The sequence below is a fragment of the Taudactylus pleione genome, unplaced genomic scaffold (genome assembly GCF_031769625.1).
Source record: "Taudactylus pleione unplaced genomic scaffold, aTauple2 ptg000226l, whole genome shotgun sequence".
Classification (NCBI taxonomy): Eukaryota; Metazoa; Chordata; class Amphibia; order Anura; family Myobatrachidae; genus Taudactylus; species Taudactylus pleione.
This window is the reverse complement of record NW_028284628.1, coordinates 205,624-228,945: the sequence shown is the minus strand read 5'-3', so window position 1 is coordinate 228,945 and position 23,322 is coordinate 205,624. Positions and strand designations below refer to the sequence as shown.

Here is a 23,322-nt window from a genome sequence, read left to right as displayed (position 1 = left end):
ACAGCATAGATCAATATATCAGCAAATGGTGCAAAATTCACAATAAAAACCATTTGATTGAAAAAATCATTAACAATACATTTATATGGAAGGCATCAGTTGTCATATTGTGAGTAATATGAGATCTGAGTATAATCAGTAGGTCTGCATGCATTGGAAACAAAATATGATACTAAAGGGAAACAGTAAATATTATTTTACAATTGTTTCTATTCTATGAAACATTAGTGGATACAATCTTTATCTTAGACCACAACCTAAACCTCAGAGAAACTACATGAAGAAATACAGGGCTACATCTGTATAGTATATAGGGGCTCACACTATACTGTACTCAGTTGAAATAAAACACAAGCTATACTAAAGGTACAGTATATAAAACAGTCACTTTTATTGCTCTATATTCATTCCAGATTTGTATTTTCCTTCTGCACATTCAGTTATTTTATTTACATTTTGCTTGTTCTGTTTCTACTCTCATGATTTCTGAACATGCAATTACGTAGTTATTAGTGAGATACTGGTGCAGATAGTAATTGGTGATTACTAAGTAAATACTGAGAGGTGGTATATTTAGGGGACACTGGCTTCCCAATAGGTCCCCATGTGCATGTGCTGCCATCACTGGAGGGCATTAAGCTTGGGTGGACAATAATTATTGGGGGATGGAAGGTAATCACACTTTAGTAAACTGTCGAGGGCCGCATGTAATATATTTTATATTTATGACACCTATCAATAAAATTGTATGGGGTTTTATTGACAGTTGCGTTACTCAATTTCCCCACACACATTTATCTCAATGCTATAAATGCTCAATGCTATAAAATAAATGGAGTCAAATGCATACACTGTATATGAGATAAATGGAACAAGCAAAAATAATAATCTACTTAACATAATAAATATAAACATGCCGCCCAAAGAAAATAACATTTTGTGCAAGGGTTAATGCCAGCTTCACAAGACTGATGAGCAAACCAGTAACCACTAATGACAGGAAGGATAAAGGTGAAACCCTCTTAGAAACCCCTCTTTCTGTGAAGAATGCTGATGGTACTTTCCTTAGGTTTCTCACAGTCAATTGGATTATTGCGTGTATTAATGTTAAAGAATATATTGAAATTGAACAATAAAGAATCACTTCAATTTCAATAATTTGAACTAAATCATGTGCACAACACCTCAAACTGTGGGAATAGAGTCTTTTACAGGTAAAAACCAGAGGCTCATTTTACATGTTTACCCAAAAACAAGGGGACCCCACACTGCACATACTCATGTCTCTTTCATGGCAACCCATCCATCTCTACTACTATAAGCAGATGGTCATTACAGATAGTAGTGTGTGGATCCTGGTTGTCAAAGTATTCAGCTGCAGACATCGCGATTGAGAAATTATTATAACGCCAGTGTAAAGCATTTAGAAAAAAAAAAAAATAGTGTGTAATATATTTAAGGGCATCATCATCCAGAACCTAGAGGCCTTTCCGGGTTACAGATATCACTTATAAATTATTGCTAATTAATAAGTGAAGTTGGTTCCACTTTAGTCTACGCACATTTACAAGCTTTAAATTCCTTTAAAAACTTCTACTGCTATCACTTCTTATGGCCATACAAGAATTTGCAATTGCTCTTCTTTCTGGCAAGCTGACTGGGGATTATATTTACTATAAGAATATATCAAATTGTATATGCACGTTCAGATATGTGACTAGAATTGCGATTATAAACTGAATAGCATTGTTTTCCATATTTCGTTTCTTCCATTAAAGTGGGAAGGATTTTATCTAACAAGGTGGAATTTTGGTGTAATCAGTGAAAATAAAGTGATGGGATTTACTGCAAATTAAAAATCAAGTAAGGGCAATACCATTGGGGTGTTGCTGACGTCACAAGTGTGACACTTTAAAGACAAGCACTTATAATTGTGAGGTCCACATGGTGTTTATTTATGCACATTGAATACTACACAACTTGTTTTCTCTTTCTTGAAATAACGGAGACCAAAGGGAAAAACAATCCCTGTGGTGGAAGAAAACGAGCGCTAATGTAATATTTACCCTTTATCATATATAATAGGGTTTCCAAAATTGATATATGTGACTGCTGGATCTGTTGGTGTGCCGTTTGAGGTTTCCACATATATAGTTGATGTTCTTGCCGGATGAAGATTTGTCATTATCCTGTTGCTCAAAAATAAATAAGTAGTTTATGCTTCAGCTGTGGCTCTGAAAAGAGCCTTTGTGCTGCGTGTATAGGAGTGCCGAGTATTATCTAGGCCCTCGGATCCTGCGGGTCAGCTGGATGTCTTTGGGCATTATGGTCACCCTCTTGGCGTGGATAGAGCACAGATTTGTGTCCTCGAAGAGCCCGACCAGATAAGCCTCGCTGGCCTCTTGTAGGGCCATGACGGCAGAGCTCTGGAAGCGCAGGTCGGTCTTGAAATCTTGGGCGATCTCTCTCACCAGACGCTGGCGGATCAGTAGCTCGGTGGATGTCTGATAGCGGCGGATCTCTCGGAGGGTAACAGACAATCCTGGTTTGATATTTTAAACACGCGCTTAATCCTGATTGGTTGAGGCAGATTATTTTCAGTTTTCAAAAATCCCGCCAATAATTTCTATTTCCTCCTTTATTCTATGTAACAGGCCGGATTGGGAATGAAATGAGTCACATATGTAGCGGCGGTAGGCGCCCTGCTGGTGGGATGGAAGTGGTGAGCACGGTTTGTCTACGGCCAATACCCGCGATCCTGTTGTTGCTTATAGCCCACATGTTCCGGCAGCAGCACAATAATGGTAATGGGCGTGAGACGCTGGGTGCCGCCATTCCGCTTTGAGTCCCAGAACCGCTAATTCCGGTAACAGCAGAGATATTGTAGCTCCTTGTGTAATACCCCACTATGCAAGATATTACACCTGCCACCGTGCATCGCATTACAGCGCATGTCTGTTATTATTACACAGACAGACAATTCAAAGCAGTTTCAGCAGCAGCTCAGGAGCAGGTCACATGACCAGTGTCAGGTGGTAGGAAAGTGACAGTTGGGAGCGAGCAGCAGTTGGTCGGAGAGTATGCTGAGGTACCTGAGGTTGGAGCAGTTGTGTTGCTAACCTTATGGTCAAAATAAAGCCCTGTGTCACAACAGTAGAGGTGGCGCAGACTGAGGGGAGATTCTCCTCCCACCATCAAAGCTGTACTCAGTGACTGACACCAGAGACCGGCTGAGAAGCCCTTGGAGAGCCAGCTACAGACACCAGAGAAAACTGCCTCTAGTTACTTCAGTCCACCAGCACATAAAGGAGGACAGCTGAGAGCTAAAGAAGCAGTGAGCCCAGCATAGTGAGTACTGAAGCACCTGAGGTAACACAATACATACCTTAGGCCAACCAAATCACCAGCATATTACACCACAAAGGCAGCGAGTCCAACACTAGCAGCGCAGATAGCAGAGGAGGGAGCTGTAGTACTAAGCATAAAGACAGACACTGTCCAGTCGCCAACTGTTAGTTCAGGTGCTATCTCCCCAAATGTATGGACAGACCGAGCAGCTCTCCACTCAGTATAGACTGTGGGACAAGGAGTAAGAAAAGCCCATCGCTGCCGCATATAGTTATAACAATAAGAGCTGCGGACTGTACTTTAAGGAGAACAGCGAAAGATTTAAAGGAGTTTAAGAGACAAGCTAGACAGACTCTGTAGTTTGAGAACTAGCTATTACGCCCAAGATCAGCACCTAATGTAACCCGCAGCCAGCCAGTTATCCAGGAGTCACTGCAAAGAGAGAGAGAGAGTTGTGCACCACCGAGGTTATAACCTAGTTACATCTAAAGTGATATTTAGGGGTGGCTGGTTATTTTATACTGCAGTATAAAGTTTAAAGAAAAATTATTCAGATACAGTTGTAATGCTTAATGCTTATATATGTTTACCAAATCTTCACTCGAGAATTATTATTTTATGATACAGTATGTAGGAAAAGTTGATTCAAAAAGGTTATTTATAGAGTTTTGTAAGTCATTTATTCTAAATTATATTTGTAATACTTGGTACAAGTTGTTTGGTGTGAATTGGTTCATCAAAGGAAAAAGTTGCTGGAACGAGCCTGAAGAATAAAGATAACATTTTCTTACCTAATTTGTGTTTATTCTGGAGGAAATCACTGTACAATAACCAATGTCTAATAACGAACCTGTTAAGCCACTAAGTATAGTGGGCTGTAAGTTTGGGGGTACCACATTTGGCGTCCGCGAACAGGATACGACAGGAAAATGTTTGCACCACAAACCCCTGCATCAACCACGGGCCGGAGACAATTACCTGCCTCTCCAGGACAGAAAGCTTCAAGATCAACAAATGCCTCACCCAGCAGTGGTATGGTACATATGACACAGACATCACCCATTGTGATGCCATACTATTTTGGGGCTCCATGGTTACCCACGTATTCAGGAGAGATATGCACACAGGGTGCAAGCACTATTAAAGAATTTAAGGACAAAATGCGATCAATGTTCAAATTATATCCACTGAATGACGAACACAGAGTGGAAATAGTCATTGGACAGTTGAAAGGAGCTGCTTTGCGAGAGGTGAAAGCGTGGGCGGATGATGAAAGAAAAACAACGGAGGATGTTTTCAAAAAGTTAGAAAGTATATTTGACTCAAGGACAGTCTCTGAACTTAGAAGACGTTTGTATGCTAGGAAACAGCAACCTCAAGAGTCACTGAGAGAATTTGCTCTGGGCCTACAGGAAGCTATGAAGGACATCCAAGCCCGAGAATCGAGGGAAGTAGAACGAGTCGACGAGACTCTAATTTATTTATCGAAGGGGCACGATGAGAAGTACTACGAGCACAACTGAGGATGTGGAAACACAACCATCAGAGCTGTTCATTTTCAGAGTTCAAGGAGACGATGTTGCAAATTCTTGGACTCAATCAGAGTGATGACAACAAATTGTCAGAACAGATGGAAGATGGAGACATTGAAGAGAGCAGTAAATACATTGGGCCTGACCCCCTGACACTAAAGGGAGCAATTACCCAGCAGATGCAGGTGCAGTCTGCTCATGATCCGATCGGGGCCCTTGATAACAAAATCACCAAATTGGCACAAAGTCTTTCAGAGATGGGAAGAGAGTTGAGAGAACTCCGACAAGAACAGGCTGAAGCAAAACACAGAGACTGGCGCCAGGAACAAGGTGGGAGAAACAAGTCACGATGGAACATTCCTCGTGAGTCAGGCCTACATCCAACGGATGAATTCGATTCACAAGGGAGGCCCATCTGCAGAAGTTGTCGGCAAAGTGGCCACATTGAACGCTATTGCATCCATAGAGAGCCCAAGGACCAGCCCTCAGAAGAGACAGAAAGAATAGGTCCACAAATGGAAGAAGGGCAACCCAGAGTTGCGAGTTTGAACCCAATATTACAGAACCAAATAAAAATTGCAAGCACGCCATCAGCAGGTGATGTTACATCAGCCATCGCAAGAAGAATTTGGGGCAAAGTCGTATGGTTCCATGTGCAACGCGGCTATGGATTCGTGAACCGGAAGGACACCATGGAGGATGTGTTCGTACATTATACCGCCATCAAGAAAAACAACCCCAGGAAGTACCTCCGCAGTTTGGGAGATGGAGAGACTGTAGAGTTTGAAGTCGTTGTTGGGGAGAAAGGTCTACAAGCAGCTAACGTAACTGGCCCAGGTGGTGTTCCAGTCCAAGGCAGCAAATATGCAGCAGGTTACGACCATTATTGGCGCTATCCACAACGAAGAGGTTTTTCACCGAACTACCAACACAGTGAAGGAAGAGAGAACTCTGAAGAAATTGAAAGTGTGGTAGACAGAGAGGGTGCTAATAAACAATGGCCTTACCGAAGGCGTCGCTGCTATCAACCATTCTATCCAAGGAGACCATATAAATGCAGACAAAAATATTCCAATGCCGCAATGTCAGGTGAAGTGCTGAAGAGAACAGTTGAGCAAGATGTGGAGGAGCAAAGTGGATTGGGAAAGCAAAACTTGCGGGGAGTGATCAGACCACAACCTCCTTCAGAGCCATTATCTCAGAGTAGATTCAAAATGGATGACACCCATTCTAGTATGACCTTGACTGATTGCAAGTCAGACAGTGAAAGGGTTGCTAATTCACCAATAGCAGAGAGGTTGGGGTCCCCTGAACCAAATTGCATAGTTTCTTTTCTGCAAAAGTCTAAATCTATTGATCTTGAGGAACCATATATTGAAGCAAAGGAGTCTGTACCATCGGAGTACAAATTCCCAGACCATGAATACACTGAAATGAGTTCCCATGAGATAGCCTTAATTATGCAGCAGGTTTGAGAAAGTCGGGGAGGAGATACAAAGGCGCTATACCTATTCAGTATAGACATTAGCCTGTAAACAAATGTATAGAAAAGGTTTTGTTTTTGTGTATGCCAGATGTAAATAGTTCTTTTGTTTCAGAAAATGTCAAACGGACTGTTCTATATTGGACTGTTTTCTGTTGCGTGAGGACACACATATTTTCAGCGGAGATGAATGTAATACCCCACTATGCAAGATATTACACCTGACACCGTGCATCGCATTACAGCGCATGTCTGTTATTATTACACAGACAGACAATTCAAAGCAGTTTCAGCAGCAGCTCAGGAGCAGGTCACATGACCAGTGTCAGGTGGTAGGAAAGTGACAGTTGGGAGCGAGCAGCAGTTGGTCGGAGAGTATGCTGAGGTACCTGAGGATGAAGCAGTTGTGTTGCTAACCTTATGGTCAAAATAAAGCCCTGTGTCACAACAGTAGAGGTGGCGCAGACTGAGGGGAGATTCTCCTCCTACCATCAAAGCTGTACTCAGTGACTGACACCAGAGACCGGCTGAGAAGCCCTTGGAGAGCCAGCTACAGACACCAGAGAAAACTGCCCCTAGTTACTTCAGTCCACCAGCACATAAAGGAGGACAGCTGAGAGCTAAAGAAGCAGTGAGCCCAGCATAGTGAGTACTGAAGCACCTGAGGTAACACAATACATACCTTAGGCCAACCAAATCACCAGCATATTACACCACAAAGGCAGCGAGTCTCAACACTAGCAGCGCAGATAGCAGAGGAGGGAGCTGTAGTACTAAGCATAAAGACAGACACTGTCCAGTCGCCAACTGTTAGTTCAGGTGCTATCTCCCCAAATGTATGGACAGACCGAGCAGCTCTCCACTCAGTATAGACTGTGGGACAAGGAGTAAGAAAAGCCCATCGCTGCCGCATATAGTTATAACAATAAGAGCTGCGGACTGTACTTTAAGGAGAACAGCAAAAGATTTAAAGGAGTTTAAGAGACAAGCTAGACAGACTCTGTAGTTTGAGAACTAGCTATTACGCCCAAGATCAGCACCTAATGTAACCCGCAGCCAGCCAGTTATCCAGGAGTCACTGCAAAGAGAGAGAGTTGTGCACCACCGAGGTTATAACCTAGTTACATCTAAAGTGACATTTAGGGGTGGCTGGTTATTTTATACTGCAGTATATAGTTTAAAGAAAAATTATTAAGATACAGTTGTAATGCTTAATGCTTATATATGTTTACCAAATCTTCACTCGAGAATTATTATTTTATGATGCAGTATGTAGGAAAAGCTGATTCAAAAAGGTTATTTATAGAGTTTTGTAAGTCATTTATTCTAAATTATATTTGTAATACTTGGTACAAGTTGTTTGATGTGAATTGGTTCATCAAAGGAAAAAGTTGCTGGAACGAGCCTGAAGAATAAAGATAAAATTTTCTTACCTAATTTGTGTTTATTCTGGAGGAAATCACTGTACAATAACCAATGTCTAATAACGAACCTGTTAAGCCACTAAGTATAGTGGGCTGTAAGTTTGGGGGTACCACTTATTTCCTCCTTTATTCTATGTAACAGGCCGGATTGGGAATGAAATGAGTCACATATGTAGCGGCGGTAGGCGTCCTGCTGATGGGATGGAAGCGGTGAGCACGGTTTGTCTACGGCCAATACCCGCGATCCTGCTGTTGCTTATAGCCCACATGTTCCGGCAGCAGCACAATAATGGTAATGGGCGTGAGACGCTGGGTGCCGCCATTCCGCTTTGAGTTCCAGAACCGCTAATTCCGGTAACAGCAGAGATATTGTAGCTCCTTGTACCCACTGTACATGTGGGGAACTCGGGGAGAAGGACAGATGAAAACTGGGTGCAGCGGCTGCAAATACATTACAACAGTCGATTAATAGCTGAATATCCAGCAAATCAGAGGCAGCCACATGCACTCGCGGGAGAATGAAGCGGGTCCCAATAAGAAAGCTTCAGTCACGGTGACCACTTACGGCGGGAATATTACACCCTCACAGTACAGGACCCGGGTCCAAAGAGACAATGTAATTACATATAATGTACTGAATAGCTGCCATGGGTGGGGATAGTATTGCGTGGAAACAATAATATATGTGAATTACTAGCTACACTTGCTAATGTACGGAATATCACACTATACTCTATATGAAAGTATCAAGGGTACCTTTATATGTTAGGTCTCAGTTATCAAATTGTGAGTAGCTTTAGAAATGTGTATATTCGGAACTGCTGTATGCATTGGAAACAATATGATACTTTTGGGAATCCGCAAATCGTATTATAACATTGTACCTATTCTATTGAAACATAAGTGGATACAATTTATTCCAATGTATCAATTTAACCTCAGGAATCTGTGAAAGTACATGAAGGAAAAAAGATCTCTACATCTGGACAGTAATGTGGTTTATAATAATGGGACTCTCGGTGGATATACAAATCATATACAGTACTAAAGGTACTGTACAGCAACCGTATATAACATCAAACAGTTACAGCTAAAATATAATTAGTAATATGTGGGAGAGAATATCATACATTAATAATCCATACTGGTGCAGACATGGCTGAAGTTAGCTTCTTATTAGTGCTCCAGCCTCTTATTCACTTCTTATTAGTGCTCCAGCCTCTTATTCACTTCTTATTAGTGCTCCAGCTTATTATTCAGAACAATTTATATTGAAATTTGTGTAATTCAATTGTTTTAACTGTAATTTGCCTGGCCCAACAAGGGTTTGGCCATGAAATAGGCTGAAAGAATATATACCCAGCACTAGACAAACAGGAGGATCAAGTATAAATGCAGCAAATGGAAGATGTGATTGGCAAACTAACTTGACAAAATAGAACAATGAAATACTCTGCTATAATGTTGGGACATTAGTAAACACAGAGTAATTTATATACATAAAAATAGTTAATAAGAAACAAAAGTAATATAGACAAATCATAGGCTGACAAAGTAGGCATAGGCACCACATTATACCATTTTGAAAAAGTAGCTGTAGTGTTGCAAGGGTTAAAAAGCCTTGGACCACAAATTTGACCCTTATAACCTACAGAGGGGAGTCACATAGACATGACCCACTTGTATTTTCCCTGTGGTGGAAGAAAACGAGCGCTAATGTAATATTTACCCTTTATCATATATACTAGTGTTTCACAAATTTATATATGTGACTGCTGGATCTATTGGTGTGCCGTTTGAGGTTTCCACATATATAGTTGATCTTGCAGGAATGGAGAGCGGAGCTGAAGATTTGTCTGTATCCGGTAGCTCCAAAAGGCTGGTAAAGTGGGCACAGGCACCAAATTATACCATTTTGAATAAGTAGCTGTAGTGTTGCAAGGGTTAAATAGACTTAAGCCACTATTTTGACACTACCAAACAACAGAGAATGGTCACCTACATATGATTCACTTGTATTATTTCTGGCCCAACAAGTATTTTGGGCATGAAACAGGCTGGCAAAGCAGGCACATTGAAAAATGATACCATTTTAAATAAGTAGCTGTAGTGTTGCAAGTGTTAAATAGCCTTGGGCAACGAATTTGACAATTCCAACCAACAGCGGGGTGTCACTTACATATGATCCACTTGTATAGTGCATGGCTCAAAAATGTTTTGAACATGAAATAGGCTGGCAAATTGGGCACAGGCACCAAATTATACAATTTTGAATAAGTATCTGTCGTGCTTCAAGGGTTAATCAGCCTTGGGCAACAAATTTGACCTTTGCAGCCTACAGATGGGGATCCCTTACATATGACCCAATTGAATTATACCTGGCCCGACAAGGTGTTGGGCATGAAATATGCTGGCAAAGGTGCAAATTGAATTGATTTAAATAAGTAGCTGTAGTGTTGCAAGTATTAAATAGCCTTGAAGCACAAATTTGACACTACTAATCAAAAGAGAACAGTCACCTACATATGATTCACTTGTATTTTTTCTGGCCCAACAAGTATTTTGGGCATGAAATAAGCTGGCAAAGTCGACACAGGCACCAAGTTATCAAATTTTGAATTTGAAGCTGTAGTGTTGCAAGGATGAAATAGCCATGGGCCGCAAATTTGACAATTCCAACCAACAGCAGGGGGGTCACTTACATAAGACCCAATTGTATCATGCCTGGCCGAACAAGGATTTGGGTATGAAATAGGCTAGCAAAGTGGGCAGAGGCACCATATTTTATTTTGAATAAGTAGCTGTAGAGTTGCAAGGGTTAAACAGCCTTGGGCTACAAATTTGACATTTCCATTTAACAGCGGGGTGGTCACTTACATATGACCCACTTGTATTTTCCTTCGCCCAACAAAGATTTGGGCATTAATTAAGCTGGAAAAGTGCACATAGGCATCAAATTATACCGTTTTGAAAAAATAACTGAAGTGCTGCAAGTGTTAAATAGCCTTGGGCCAGAAATTTGACACTATGAACCCATTCAGGGTGGTCACTTACAAAATGCCCTCTTGCAATTGTCCTTGCCCAACAAGATTTTGGGCAGGAGATCTGATTTATGCACATTGAATACTACACAACTTGTTTTCTCTTTCTTGAAATAACGGAGACCAAAGGGAAAACAATCCCTGTGGTGGAAGAAAACGAGCGCTGATGTAATATTTACCCTTTATCATATATAATAGTGTTTCACAAATCTATATATATGTGACTGCTGGAGCTGTTGGTGTGCCGTTTGAGATTTCCACATATATAGTTGATGTTTTTGCCAGTTGTAGAGCGGAGCTGAAGATTTGTCAGTATCATGTTGCTCCAATAGGCTGGTAAAGTGGGCACTGGCACCAAATTATACCATTTTGAATAAGTAGCTGTAGTGTTGCAAGGGTTAAATACAATTTGCAACTTTTAACCAACAAAGGGGGGTCACTTATATATGACCCACTTGTATTTTGCCTTGCCCAACAAGGATTTGGGCATGAAATAGACTTGCAAGTGGGCACAGATACAGATTGTATCGATTTGAATAAGTAGCTGTAGTGTTGCAAGTATTAAATAGCCTTGGGCAACAAATTTGACATTTTCAACCAACAGAGAGCAGTCACTTAGTAAAGACCCACTTGTATTTTGCCTGGCACAACAAAGTTTTGGGCATGAAAAAGGCTGGCAAATTGAGCACAGGCACCAAATTTTCACATTTTGAATACATAGCTGTAATGTTGAAAGGGTAAAATAGCCTTGGACCACAAATTTGACACTTCCAACCAACAGAGAAAAGTCACTTACATATGACCCAATTGTATCTTGACTGACCCTACAAGGTTTTGGGCATAAAAAAAGCTGGCAAAATGGGCACAGGCACCAAATTATAAAATATTCAATAAGTAGCTGTTGTGCTGCAAGGGTTAAATAGCCTTGGACTACAAATTTGACAATGTCAACCAACAGCGGGGTGTCATTTACATATGACCCACTTGTATAGTGCCTTGCCCAAAAAGGTTTTGTACCTGAAATAGGCTGGCAAATTGGGCACAGTCACCAAATTATACAATGTTGAATGAGTAGCTGTCGTGCTGCAAGGGTTAATTAGCCTTGGGCAACAAATTTGACCTTTGCAGTCTACAGATGGGGATCACTTACATATGACCCAATTGCATTATACTAGGCCCAACGAGGTGTTGGGCATGAAATACAGTAGGCTGGCAAAGGTGCAAATTGTATTGAATTAAATAAATAGCTGTAGTGTTGCAAGTGTTAAATAGCCTTGGGCAACAAATTTGACAATTCCAACCAACAGCAGGGTGTCACTTACATATGACCCACTTGTATTTTTTCTGGCCCAACAAGTATTTTGGGCATGAAATAGGCTGGCAAAGTTGGCACAGGCACCAAATGATCAAATTTTGAATTTGAAGCTGTAGTGTTGCAAGGATTAAATAGCCATGGGCCACAAATTTGACAATTCCAACCAACTGCAGTGGGGTCACTTACATATGACCCAATTGTATCATGCTTGGCTGAACAAGGATTTGGGCATTAATTAGGCTGGCAAAGTGGGAATAGGCACAAAATTATACCATATTGAAAAGTAGCTGAAGTGCTGCAAGTGTTAAACAGCCTTGGGCCACAAATTTGACCTTTTCAACCTATAGAGGATAGGTCACTTCAGTGGCGGAACTCCAGGAGACAATGGAGTCATTTGAATCTGGGCTTTTACTGGGAGCACTACAGGGGGCATTACAGGGGCTTACTACAGGGGGCATTATGGGGGCTTACTACAGGGGGCATTACTGGGGGCTTTCTACAGGGGGCTTGATACAGGGGGTATTACTGGGGGCCAGGGGTGTATCTAGGGATCCAAGCGCCCCTGGCAATGTAATGGACTGGCGCCCCCCCTATGCAGAGCCCCCAGTAGTAACCCTCCAGTAGCAATCCCCCTATGCTGCATTGCACCCATTAGTAGCCCCCCTATACAGTGCCCCCCCTATACAGTGCAACCCCCCTAAATTACCCCCAGTAGTGGCCACCCCTATACAGTGCCCCAAGTAGTGGCCACCACCCTAAATTGTCCCCAGTAGTGGCCACCCATATACAGAGCCGCCAGTAGCAGGCACCCCCCATAAAGTGCCCCCAGTAGTGGCCACCCCTATAGAGTGCCCCCAGTAGTGGCCTCCCCTATAGAGTGCCCCCAGTAGTGGCCACCCCTATACAAAGCGGTCACCCCCTATTTCAGTGCCCCCCCACACACACACACACACAAAGAGAGAATAAAAAAAAACTTACCTGATCCTCATTCCTGACGCGACCGCCGCTGTCCGCTTAGTCCCGCCTGCTCTTCTCCTGCATGGGAGAGACATCATATGTCATGACGTCTCGCCCATCACATGCCTGCAGAGGGAGCCGGAAGACGGAGCTCATTAGCGAGCTCCAGCCGGCTCCCTCTGCGGACAATGCAGCAGCTAATGAGAGTCAGGCAGACTCTCATTAGCTGGCTGCTATTACAAACACACAGCCGCCGCTGGCGGCTGTGTGTTTGTACACTGTGTAGGGCAGACCGCTATCACTGCGGTCTGCCCTACACTTGTGGGGCCGAGGGACTTGTCCACCCCTTGGCTACTGGTGGCACTGCCGGGTGGCGCCCCCCCTTTGGTCGGCGCCCCTGGCGAGTGCCATCCTGGCCAATGGGTAGATACGCCCCTGCTGGGGGCTTACTACAGGGGGCATTACGGGGGCTTACTACAGGAGGCATTACTGGGGGCTTAATACAGGGGGCATTACTGGGGGCACTACAGGGAGTTGACTACAGGGGGATTACTACTGGGAGCACTACAGGGGCCCTTACTACTGGGGCACTGCAAAGGGGGACCACTACTGGAGGTACTGCAAAAGGGGACCATTACTGGGGGGCACTACATATGCGCCACTGCATAGGGGGACCTCTACAGAGGGCACTACACAGTGGGACCACTACTGGGGGAACTGCATAGGGGGGAAACAGCTTGGGCTGGCATAGGTGCTGGGGGGTCGTACATTTTAATATGGGATGAAGTTATGCCACTGGGTCACCTACATTTGACCCACTTGTATTTTGCCAGGCCCACCAAGGTTTTGGGCATAAAATAGGCTGGCAAAGTGGGCATAAGCACCATATTTTAGTTTGAATAAGTAACTGTAGTGTTGCAAGGGTTAAATGGCCTGGAGCAAGAAATGAGACATTTCCAATATTTAGAGATAAGTCAATTACAGCTGGGGGTCACTTACATATGACCCAATTGTATTTTGCCTGGCCCAACAAAAATTTGGGCATATATATATATATATATATATATATATATAGGCTGGCAAAGTGGGCATAGGCAACAAATTATAACATTTTGAAAAGGTAGCTGAAGTTCTGCAAGTGTTAAATAGCCTTGGGCCACAAATTTGACACTGTGAATCCATTCAGGGTGGTCACTTACAAAATGCCCTCTTGCAATTGTCCTTGCCCAACAAGATTTTGGGCAGGAAATCTGATTTATGCACATTGAATACTACACAACTTGTTTTCTCTTTCTTGAAATAACGGAGGCCAAAGGCAAAACAATCCCTGTGGTGGAAGAAAATGAGCACTAATGTAATATTTACCCTTTATCATATATAATAGTGTTTCACAAATTTATATATGTGGCTGCTGGAGCTGTTGGTGTGCCGTGTGAGATTTCCACATATATAGTTGATGTTCTTGCCGGTTGAAGAGCGGAGCTGAAGATTTGTCAGTATCATGTTGCTCCAATAGGCTAGTAAAGTGGGCACTGGTACCAAATTATACCATTTTGAATAAGTAGCTGTAGTGTTGCAAGGGTTAAATACAATTTGCAACTTCTAACCATCAAAGGGGGGTCACTTAGATATGACCCACTTGTATTTTGCCTTGCCCAACAAGGTTTTGGGCATGAAATAGACTTGCAAGTGGGCACAGATACAGATTGTATTGATTTGAATAAGTAGCTGTAGTGTTGCAAGTATTAAATAGCCTTGGGCAACAAATTTGACATTTGCAAACCAACAGAGAGCAGTCACTTATAAAAGACCCAATTGGATTTTGCCTGGCACAACATGGTTTTGGGCATGAAAAAGGCTGGCAAACTGAGCACAGGCACCACATTTTCACATTTTGAATAAATTGCTGTATTGTTGAAAGGGTAAAATAGCCTTGGACCACAAATTTGATACTTCCAAGCAACAGAGAAAAGTCACTTACATATGACCCAATTGTATCTTGACTGACACTACAAGGTTTTGGGCATACAAAAAGCTGGCAAAATGGGCACAGGCACAAAATGATACAATTTTGAATAAGTAGCTGTTGTGCTGCAAGGGTTAAATAGCCTTGGACCACAAATTTGAGACTTCTATCCAACATAGGGGGGTCACTGAGATATGACCAACTTGTATTTGGCCTGAACCAACAAGGGTTAGAGCATGAAATGGGCTGGCAAATTGGGCACAGCTACATATGCTATTGACTTGAATAATAGCTGTAGTTTTGCAAGGGCTAAACATCGTTGGGCCAGAAATTTGACCTTTGCAACCTACAAATGGGATGACCCTTTTGTATTTTACCTGGCCCAACAAGGTTTTGGGCATGAAATAGGCTGGCAAAATGGGCAATGGTGCAAATTGTATTGATTTAAAAAAGTAGCTGTAGCGTTGCAAGCGTTAAATAGCCTTGAACGACAAATTTGACACTATCAAATAACAGACAATGGTCACCTACATATGATTCACTTGTATTTTTTCTGGCCCAACAAGTATTTTGGGCATGAAATAGGCTGGCAAAGTGAGCACAGGCACCAAATTATCAAATTTTGAATAAGAAGCTGTAGTGTTGCCATGGTTAAATAGCCTTTGTGACCGGATGTCTTCCAGCCCGGACTCCCGATCACAGGTTGGGGGTTTGATCCCCACTCGACCTTGGGGTATCAGGGATTCCCACTTACCGTCAGTGACCACCTGTCACTGACTCCGCCCACTGCGCCGTGGGTGTAACGATGCTGCCACCAGCAAACTTTACCATCAATGTTTTGAACCGCTTCTTAATTAAACTCGGGCTCCTACCGCCGGCGCCTGGAACCACTCTACTGCATATGCTTTGACTGGCTGCGGCCACTCCTCCTATTTGGTGTCGGATGTTCCTGACTGATCCCTTGCAATGGACCAGGCTCCTGCTGGTTAGCTGGCAGGGGGCTTGAGCTTCGGAGATGCTTGGAGATGACAGAGGTGCAGTGCCCAGGGTATAGTGTGTGGGGGAGACAGTGGTAGGCCCAGACCAGTGGGGGTAGAGGCAACCAGAAACTGTCCCGCCCACAACCCCAAGACAGGTAAAAGGAAACTGTAAGGCCCTACGGAAGAGTTGTCCCTGACTTTAGTACTGTAGTGACACCCCTTACAGATTGGACTAGGGAGGGACTTCCCAAGTCAGTGGACTGGATGCCCGCTCATGAGTTGGCATTCCAGTCATAGAAGGAATTTCTGGTACCAGCTCCAGTGCAGATGGCGCAATTTGAGGACCAGGACATTGTGGTACGAACTAATGCGTCATTGCACGGACTTGGAGCAGAACGGAGCCAGGATGGGACATATGGGCAGGAGCACCCTGTGGATTTATTGAGCAAGATACTGCTATGGTGGGAGGTGGGGTATGCCATAATTATAACACAGTGGTTTTCAATTGCTTGGGCTTTGAACCACCTTCAGCACTATGTTTGCAACTGGGCTCCCACAGGGGATGTGACAGACTGTTGTGGTGGAGCCTTGGACTTCAGTATTACTATTTAGACATTGTGCACCAACAAGGAAAGGCCCCTAGGTAGCATCCTTTCACCCCAAGAGTCTGCGGGACCAGGAGCCAAATTGTTGGGACATGGCCCTCTGGTGATCCGCATGGATGAGGGGGTTGAGAAGTGTGGCCGGAGGCCGACCACACGTGATTAAACTGGCTGCCACGGCATTGAAGAGATTAACCCTCATGTCACGGCACCATTTTTAAAAGGACCTTTAGGCGCAGTGCGCCACATACTGCGAATGTATAAGTAATGTGTTGAACATGTCATTCAATGTGCTGTGCGCAGTTGTGGAAATGTACTTTTTAAATGTTTATTCACTTATAAGGAATGTATAAGTTGTTTTGTTTTAGAAAGCTGTAACATTGAAATCAAATGGTTATGAGACATTCTCGCCTCCTAGTGATATGTAATTATCCTGATGTAGTGACCAAACCTTCGTTTAGCGCTTTCATTGAAATGCAATGCAGAGGTCTCTGGTGTGTCTCTATGTACAATACCTAGCCAGTTTGGTAAAAAATAAGTTGTTTGTGTTTAGGAAGCTTCTATTTTGTGTAAGAATTTAGAAGGTGTTAAGACTCAGAAAGCCAAAACTGGTTTAGTCATAGACATGTGAAAAGACGAATGTAATAGAAGTTAGCATTATTTTTACCTTATTAGAAACAGTATATGCTAACTCAGTTTGTGCTTAGGAAACCAAATGTTTTTGGGTGGATTAGAAAGGAGGATATTGGGTGACTCCTTTGAAATGTAATATGTTGTTAAATTATATTATGTGAGGAATCATGTTTGGTTGAGCGGAACCCAGGGCAGATTTGCCCCCCTGTGATATTGTGTGTAAGAAAGATATAAAAAGAGGGCCTGTGAGCCCTGTATGTTGTACATCTTTGACAATCCTTTGTGGAGAAGAACTGCTGTTAAGATTCCTGTAACATCTTGTACTGTATGCTGATTATTCCCCTTCAATCCGAAGGGATGGGTCTTTTTAAAGACCACTGAGCAATAAACATCTTACCTGTACATCTGTACCCTGCGACCAACAGAATTGCGCAAAAACGCTATTCCGTTCTCCTGCTGTTCTGGGTAAGAGCTCGGCGTCTCCAAGTTCAAGCCCCCTGACCAAGCTACCATGCAGACCTGGTCCATTGCGAGGGATCAGGTGGGAACAGCCGACACCAATCAGGGGTTATGGCTAGAGCTAATCAAACAAATAACAGCAGTAGCGGTTCCGCCCTATGGTTTCCAACCAATCTCCTTAAGTGCATGACCTGTGCATGTGCTGGCAACATGCAAATTTAACATTGTCCCCTATGGACAGGGGGGAGTGGTCACTCCCCTGAGCCTGAGACTACCTGGTGTTTTGGTCGCAACCCAGGAGTCTGCTCGTCTAGGGCCGGTGGAGGTTTCCCTCCAAAACCCTACTTCCAGGAATCTGCTAAGGGACCAGGCCAGCCACCTCTGCCTGAATCTGTGCTCCAGAGGTGGGCAAGAAGGGTCCCCGGGCACGGCTTCCTGGTCATGGAAGGGAAGCTATGTTGGAGCTCCCTGAAATGGTTAGCTGGCTGCCTTAGCCAGCTTCCTATGCACCTCCTCATAACACTTCCAGGCATGAGGCTGCAAAGGAGGATATTTTATTTCTTCTGGAAGGGGCTGGGGGGATCCAGCAGCCCACTGAGGACTCTCGATCCCCTAGCCATCCAGAGCATAACAGGTAAGTGAATTCTCTTTAAATGATACACTTTAAATTATACATTAAACATATACATTCGCAGTAAGTGGCGCACTGCGCCTAAAGGTCCTTTAAGAAATGGTGCTGTGGCATGAGGGTTAATCTCTTCTGTGACGTGTCAGCCATTTAAATCACGTGTGGTCGGCCTCCAGCCACAGTCACCTACATATGATTCACTTGTATTTTTTTTGCCCAACAAAGATTTAGACATGAAATACAGTAGGCTGGCAAAGTGGGCATAGGCACCAAATTATACCATTTTGAAAAAGTAGCTGAAGTTCTGCAAGTGTTAAATAGCCTTGGGCCACAAATTTGACACTGTGAACCCATTCAGGGTGGTCACTTACAAAATGCCCTCTTGCAATTTTCCTTGCCCAACAAGATTTTGGGCAGGAAATCTGATTTATGCATATTGAATACTACACAACTTGTTTTCTCTTTCTTGAAATAACGGAGACCAAAGGAAAAACAATCCCTGTGGTGGAAGAAAACGAGCGCTGATGTAATATTTACCCTTTATCATATATACTAGTGTTTAACAAATCTATATATATGTGACTGCTGGAGCTGTTGGTGTGCCATTTGAGGTTTCCACATATATAGTTGATGTTCTTGCCGGTTGAAGAGCGGAGCTGAAGATTTGTCATCCTGTTGTTCCTATAGGCTGGTAAAGTGGGCACTGGCACCAAATTATACCATTTTGAATAAGTACGGTAGCTGTAGTGTTGCAAGGGTTAAATACAATATGCAACTTTTAACCAACAGATTGGGGGGTCACTTAGATATGACCCCCTTGTATTTTGCCTTGCCCATCAAGGTTTTGGGCCCAGATACAAATTGTGTTGATTTGAATAAGTAGCTATAGTGCTGCAAGGGTTAAATAGCCTTGGGATTTAAAAATGACACTTGCAAATAAGAGAGGGGGTCAAAATACATATGACCTACTTGTATTTTTCCTAGCCCAACAAGGATTTGGGCATGACATAGGCTGGGAAAGTGGGCACATGCACCATTTTTTACATATTTTGATTAATTAGCTATGGTGTTTCAAGGGTCATTTAACCCTTAAATAGCCAGTTGTGCATTGATAGTGGTAGGAAAGATGTTAGTAATCAGTTGGGCAGCATAATGAAGGTAACTAATGTGACTCTTCTCTTTTGTACAGCAGTACTTCTTCAGGAGGGTGGAAGCCAACACTTCGGGAGGCTCTCTCATTACCTCTGCTTTTGTGTGGTTATATGTAATATTGGTGTGGCAGTCACCTGTGTGTACAAGGACTATGATAAGAAGGACATATACAGTGAGCCAGATGTACGGCACTTTGGATACTGCATCCTCCATAGTAAGACATTATTCTTATGTCCAGTGGAAGTTCAGTTATTCTCTGCTTATCAAATTCCTCTCTATTTTTATTGGTTGAGATTATTTAATGAGGTAAAGGCAATGATTGCATAATAAAGGGCGTTTTTTCTCTTGTAAGAATAATTCTTTTTAGACAGCTGCAATAACATGGAGCTTTTATTGCTTACACCGCTATGGCGGAGCTTTTCTTTTACTGACTGATATTATGTGAGAGATTTTAGATAAAAATTTATATTTTTGTATTTATGATAAATCATTCTCTCAAAGTCCATTGTGGGACACTGGAAGGATTCAGTATGTAATACCGGCAGCTGTTTACTTGCCGGTTCAATTCTAGACAGGAGGAGATCCTGACACTGGCTGGTAAGTACCCTAACCCTCCCCTCCCCCCTAACTCTAGGGGTGATTAACCCTAACCTAATCCTTCTACACTCCCTAAACCTAACCTTCCCCCCTAGAGGTACCTAACCCTAACCTAAGCCTTCTACACTCCCTAAACCTAACCCTCCCCCCTAGAGGTACCTAACCCTAACCTAAGCCTTCTACACTCTCTGAACCTAACCCTCGCCCCGTGGCTAATGCAAGGGACGCCCCAGACATACCTCGCTTGGGCTGTAGTCCTGTAGTATGTGTGTGTTTTATTGTATTGCTAGGTGTAATTAGTGGTGCAACTCTTCTGCCAAATATGCAGATCTCAAGCATAATCTAATCCCACATCTGGTTAGTACACACAGCAGCAAAGTCAGAGGACTATGTTAGGGTACAGTCTGTGAATATATCCAAGATCAGTGATTCCTAGTCACCATGTTCGGTCAGACATGGTAAAAAAAAAAAACTTGTAATCCACACATAAATTCTGCAGCAAGAGGGATCCAGGTGTGACCTTTCCAGCTCTCTGAGTTAGTTAGTTATTTACCATCATTAGAGCCCCACAAATCCTTATCCCAGGTACCATTACCTGTCTGGAGATTCTCTGCAGACTCCCAGCACTCCGGACCACAACACGGTCTCGCCATCATGGGCTGGGGCCCAGTTCAGGTCTTGTTCTCAAGATGTTTCGTGCTGGCCAGACCCATTGTTGGCAATTTTGCTGAGAAGTAGAATTGGGCTTGTTTTTAGGCTTATTTTTGAGTAAACTGAGGAACCGGATGGATCAAAAGACAGTGGGCCTGATTCAGAGCCGGACGCAATTAGCGCTCGCTCGTCCAGAAAATAGGGGTGGCTATTCAAATGAACCGTTCGCTCTTTGCGGTCTGTTCACACCTGTAGGTCTGAACGAGCGAACAAAACTTGCGGTCATTTTTTTGAAAAATAAGCCCCCTGGCCACTCGCATCCTAAGTCATGTCCGCTATTTATTAGATTAATCAAGTACATCGACCAGCGTATGAACTGCTCGCTATTCTTGGGGTTGGTTTTTGCTACCACAATCTTGCGAGCAGTTCTGGCTATAAAATAACCCAGTGACGTGGTCAATGACGCTGCTGTTTTAATTATGCACACCCATAAAACGCCCGTTTTGAACTTTAAGCACGCCTGCGTTCGGATCTCCAATCCCCGTTTTCAAGCACCTTCCCCTGTTACCACCCACATACGCCTCTTTCTGTCACTCAAATTATCAGGCATTCGCTATTTTGCGAGCACATGAATTTCGACCGCACTAACTGGTTCGCGCATGCGTATAACTTTCCGTACGCATGCGCAGTTGGGCAAACATCGCTCGGAGCGAACGAGCGGCTCTGAATCAGGCCCAGTATGTAGTATTCTTTATGTCAGGTAAGGTTTATGATGCTTGGGTATTTGCTGTCAGGGTTTAAACCAAGTTCTAATATATGCTTCAGAGCTTTAACTCAGGAATGTATAACATGGAAGCTTCTTTAGATGATTTAGACAGCTCAGATGAACTTGCTTAAATTCACTTTACCTTGCACAGTGGGCCTGATTCAGAGATGTACGCATTCCCGATATTTACGCAGATTTAGCGATTGTTTGCTGTTGCGCAAGATGCACTCACAGCGATTGTTTAGCGATAATTTCATTTGCAGAGTCAGTGCCATGTACCCAGGGTTTGGGGGTGGTTAGGTAAATGCTGGCGTGTCTAACCATTTCAGGGGTGTGATAAATTAGCCACTGTGATCTCCTACGCAGCATGAGAACTGTGTGTGTCAGGAGAGCTGCAGTGTTTGGGGCTGGTCAGATTTGCCAACTATGATGCATGGCTGCCCGATCTGCATCAATATTACTGATTGTTATGCTGGACAGATATGAGAGAGTAGCAGCGGGCATCTCTATGCTCAGGTAAGCTTTGGAAAAAATGTTTGCAGCTGCGCTCCATGCAAAATCACAGCTGCGATTGCATTACCGTCCATCTCCGAATCAGGCCCATTGTGCACTTTACCTCTCACAGCGTGCTGTTGTGATTGTCATTACATTTGTGCCCCCCCTGCCCCCTAATTATTGGCAAATGAAGGGGATAATCTAAAGCTTTATTGAACTCAACTGACAATTTAAAACTGTACACGTATAAAACTGGGGACAGATATTGCAAATGAGACTATATAACCGAAATGTATACATAACAGCTATTCCACCAATGACCACACGAGATCACTGCTGCACAGATTAGTGCAGCTGCCAGCGTTCAATATCCAACATATTAAAACAAAAATTCAAAAGCTGTTCTAGCTGAGCGCCAACATCAACAAAGGATACAGAAAGTACATGAGTGGAATCACCATATCAATAATTCTGCTTAATTTAATAAAAAAAATCTAAGTGCACAGAAGACTGGAAAAAAGCACATTACTATCTGTCCAGTACAGGGGTCACAGCAATAGTTACAGCCCGATTAGAGATGAGGTGGGTGGCTCTTAGAAGAGCCTTTGTGTTTATGTGGAAAGGAGAAGGAAAGCAGATTACTTGGCGCTGGTGTACTTGGTGACAGCCTTGGTGCCCTCAGACACGGCGTGCTTGGCCAACTCTCCCGGCAGCAGCAGGCGTACGGCGGTCTGGATCTCCCGAGAAGTGATGGTGGAGCGCTTGTTGTAGTGAGCCAGACGGGAAGCTTCGCCTGCAATGCGCTCAAAGATATCATTCACAAAGGAGTTCATGATGCCCATAGCCTTGGAGGAAATGCCAGTGTCAGGGTGCACCTGTTTCAGAACCTTGTAGACATAAATGGCGTAACTCTCCTTCCTGGTCTTCCTACGCTTCTTCCCATCTTTCTTCTGGGTCTTAGTCACCGCTTTCTTGGAGCCTTTCTTGGCTGCCGGAGCAGACTTGGCTGGATCAGGCATTATCAAGAAAAAACTTTTCACTCCAGAAATCAACAAATTTAATAGACAAAAGTGACCAACTTTAACCAGATCTGCTCTATTTATAGACAACCCATGCTAATGAGTCTTCACTTCTGCAGGCTGCACTATTGGGTAGACGAATCATGTGATGTTGAACGGCATTGTAATCCCACCCTACATTTCCTGATTGGTCAATGCATGAACTTATGCTGCATTGGTTGCCGTGTAAGCAGACCAATCAAAGAGCAAGTAATTGAAACCGTAATAGTATATA

At 43.3% G+C, this 23,322-nt stretch overlaps 2 protein-coding genes across 2 annotated transcripts in view; one reads left to right on the top strand and one right to left on the bottom strand.

The window, feature by feature from the left end:
* The window catches only part of LOC148517120 (histone H2A type 1-like), a 28,718-nt gene extending 8,869 nt beyond the window's left edge, over positions 1 to 19,849 (top strand). Inside the window, exon 2 of the mRNA XM_088479028.1 lies at positions 19,558 to 19,849. Coding sequence (XP_088335154.1) covers positions 19,558 to 19,636 — 79 coding nt within the window. The 3' untranslated portion in view covers positions 19,637 to 19,849. The remainder of the gene's footprint in view (positions 1 to 19,557) is intronic.
* Positions 19,850 to 22,614: 2,765 nt separating this feature from the next.
* Positions 22,615 to 23,085, bottom strand: LOC148517119 (histone H2B 1.1-like). The gene has a single exon (XM_088479101.1). The coding sequence runs from the start codon at positions 23,046 to 23,048 to the stop codon at positions 22,668 to 22,670; it is 381 nt and encodes a 126-aa protein (XP_088335227.1). The 5' UTR covers positions 23,049 to 23,085; the 3' UTR covers positions 22,615 to 22,667.
* Positions 23,086 to 23,322: the final 237 nt, after the last annotated feature.

Coding starts and splice junctions, on each gene's coding strand:
- LOC148517119 (XM_088479101.1), bottom strand. CDS start 23,048: ATGCCTGATCCAGCCAAGTCTGCTCCGGCAGCCAAGAAAGGCTCCAAG.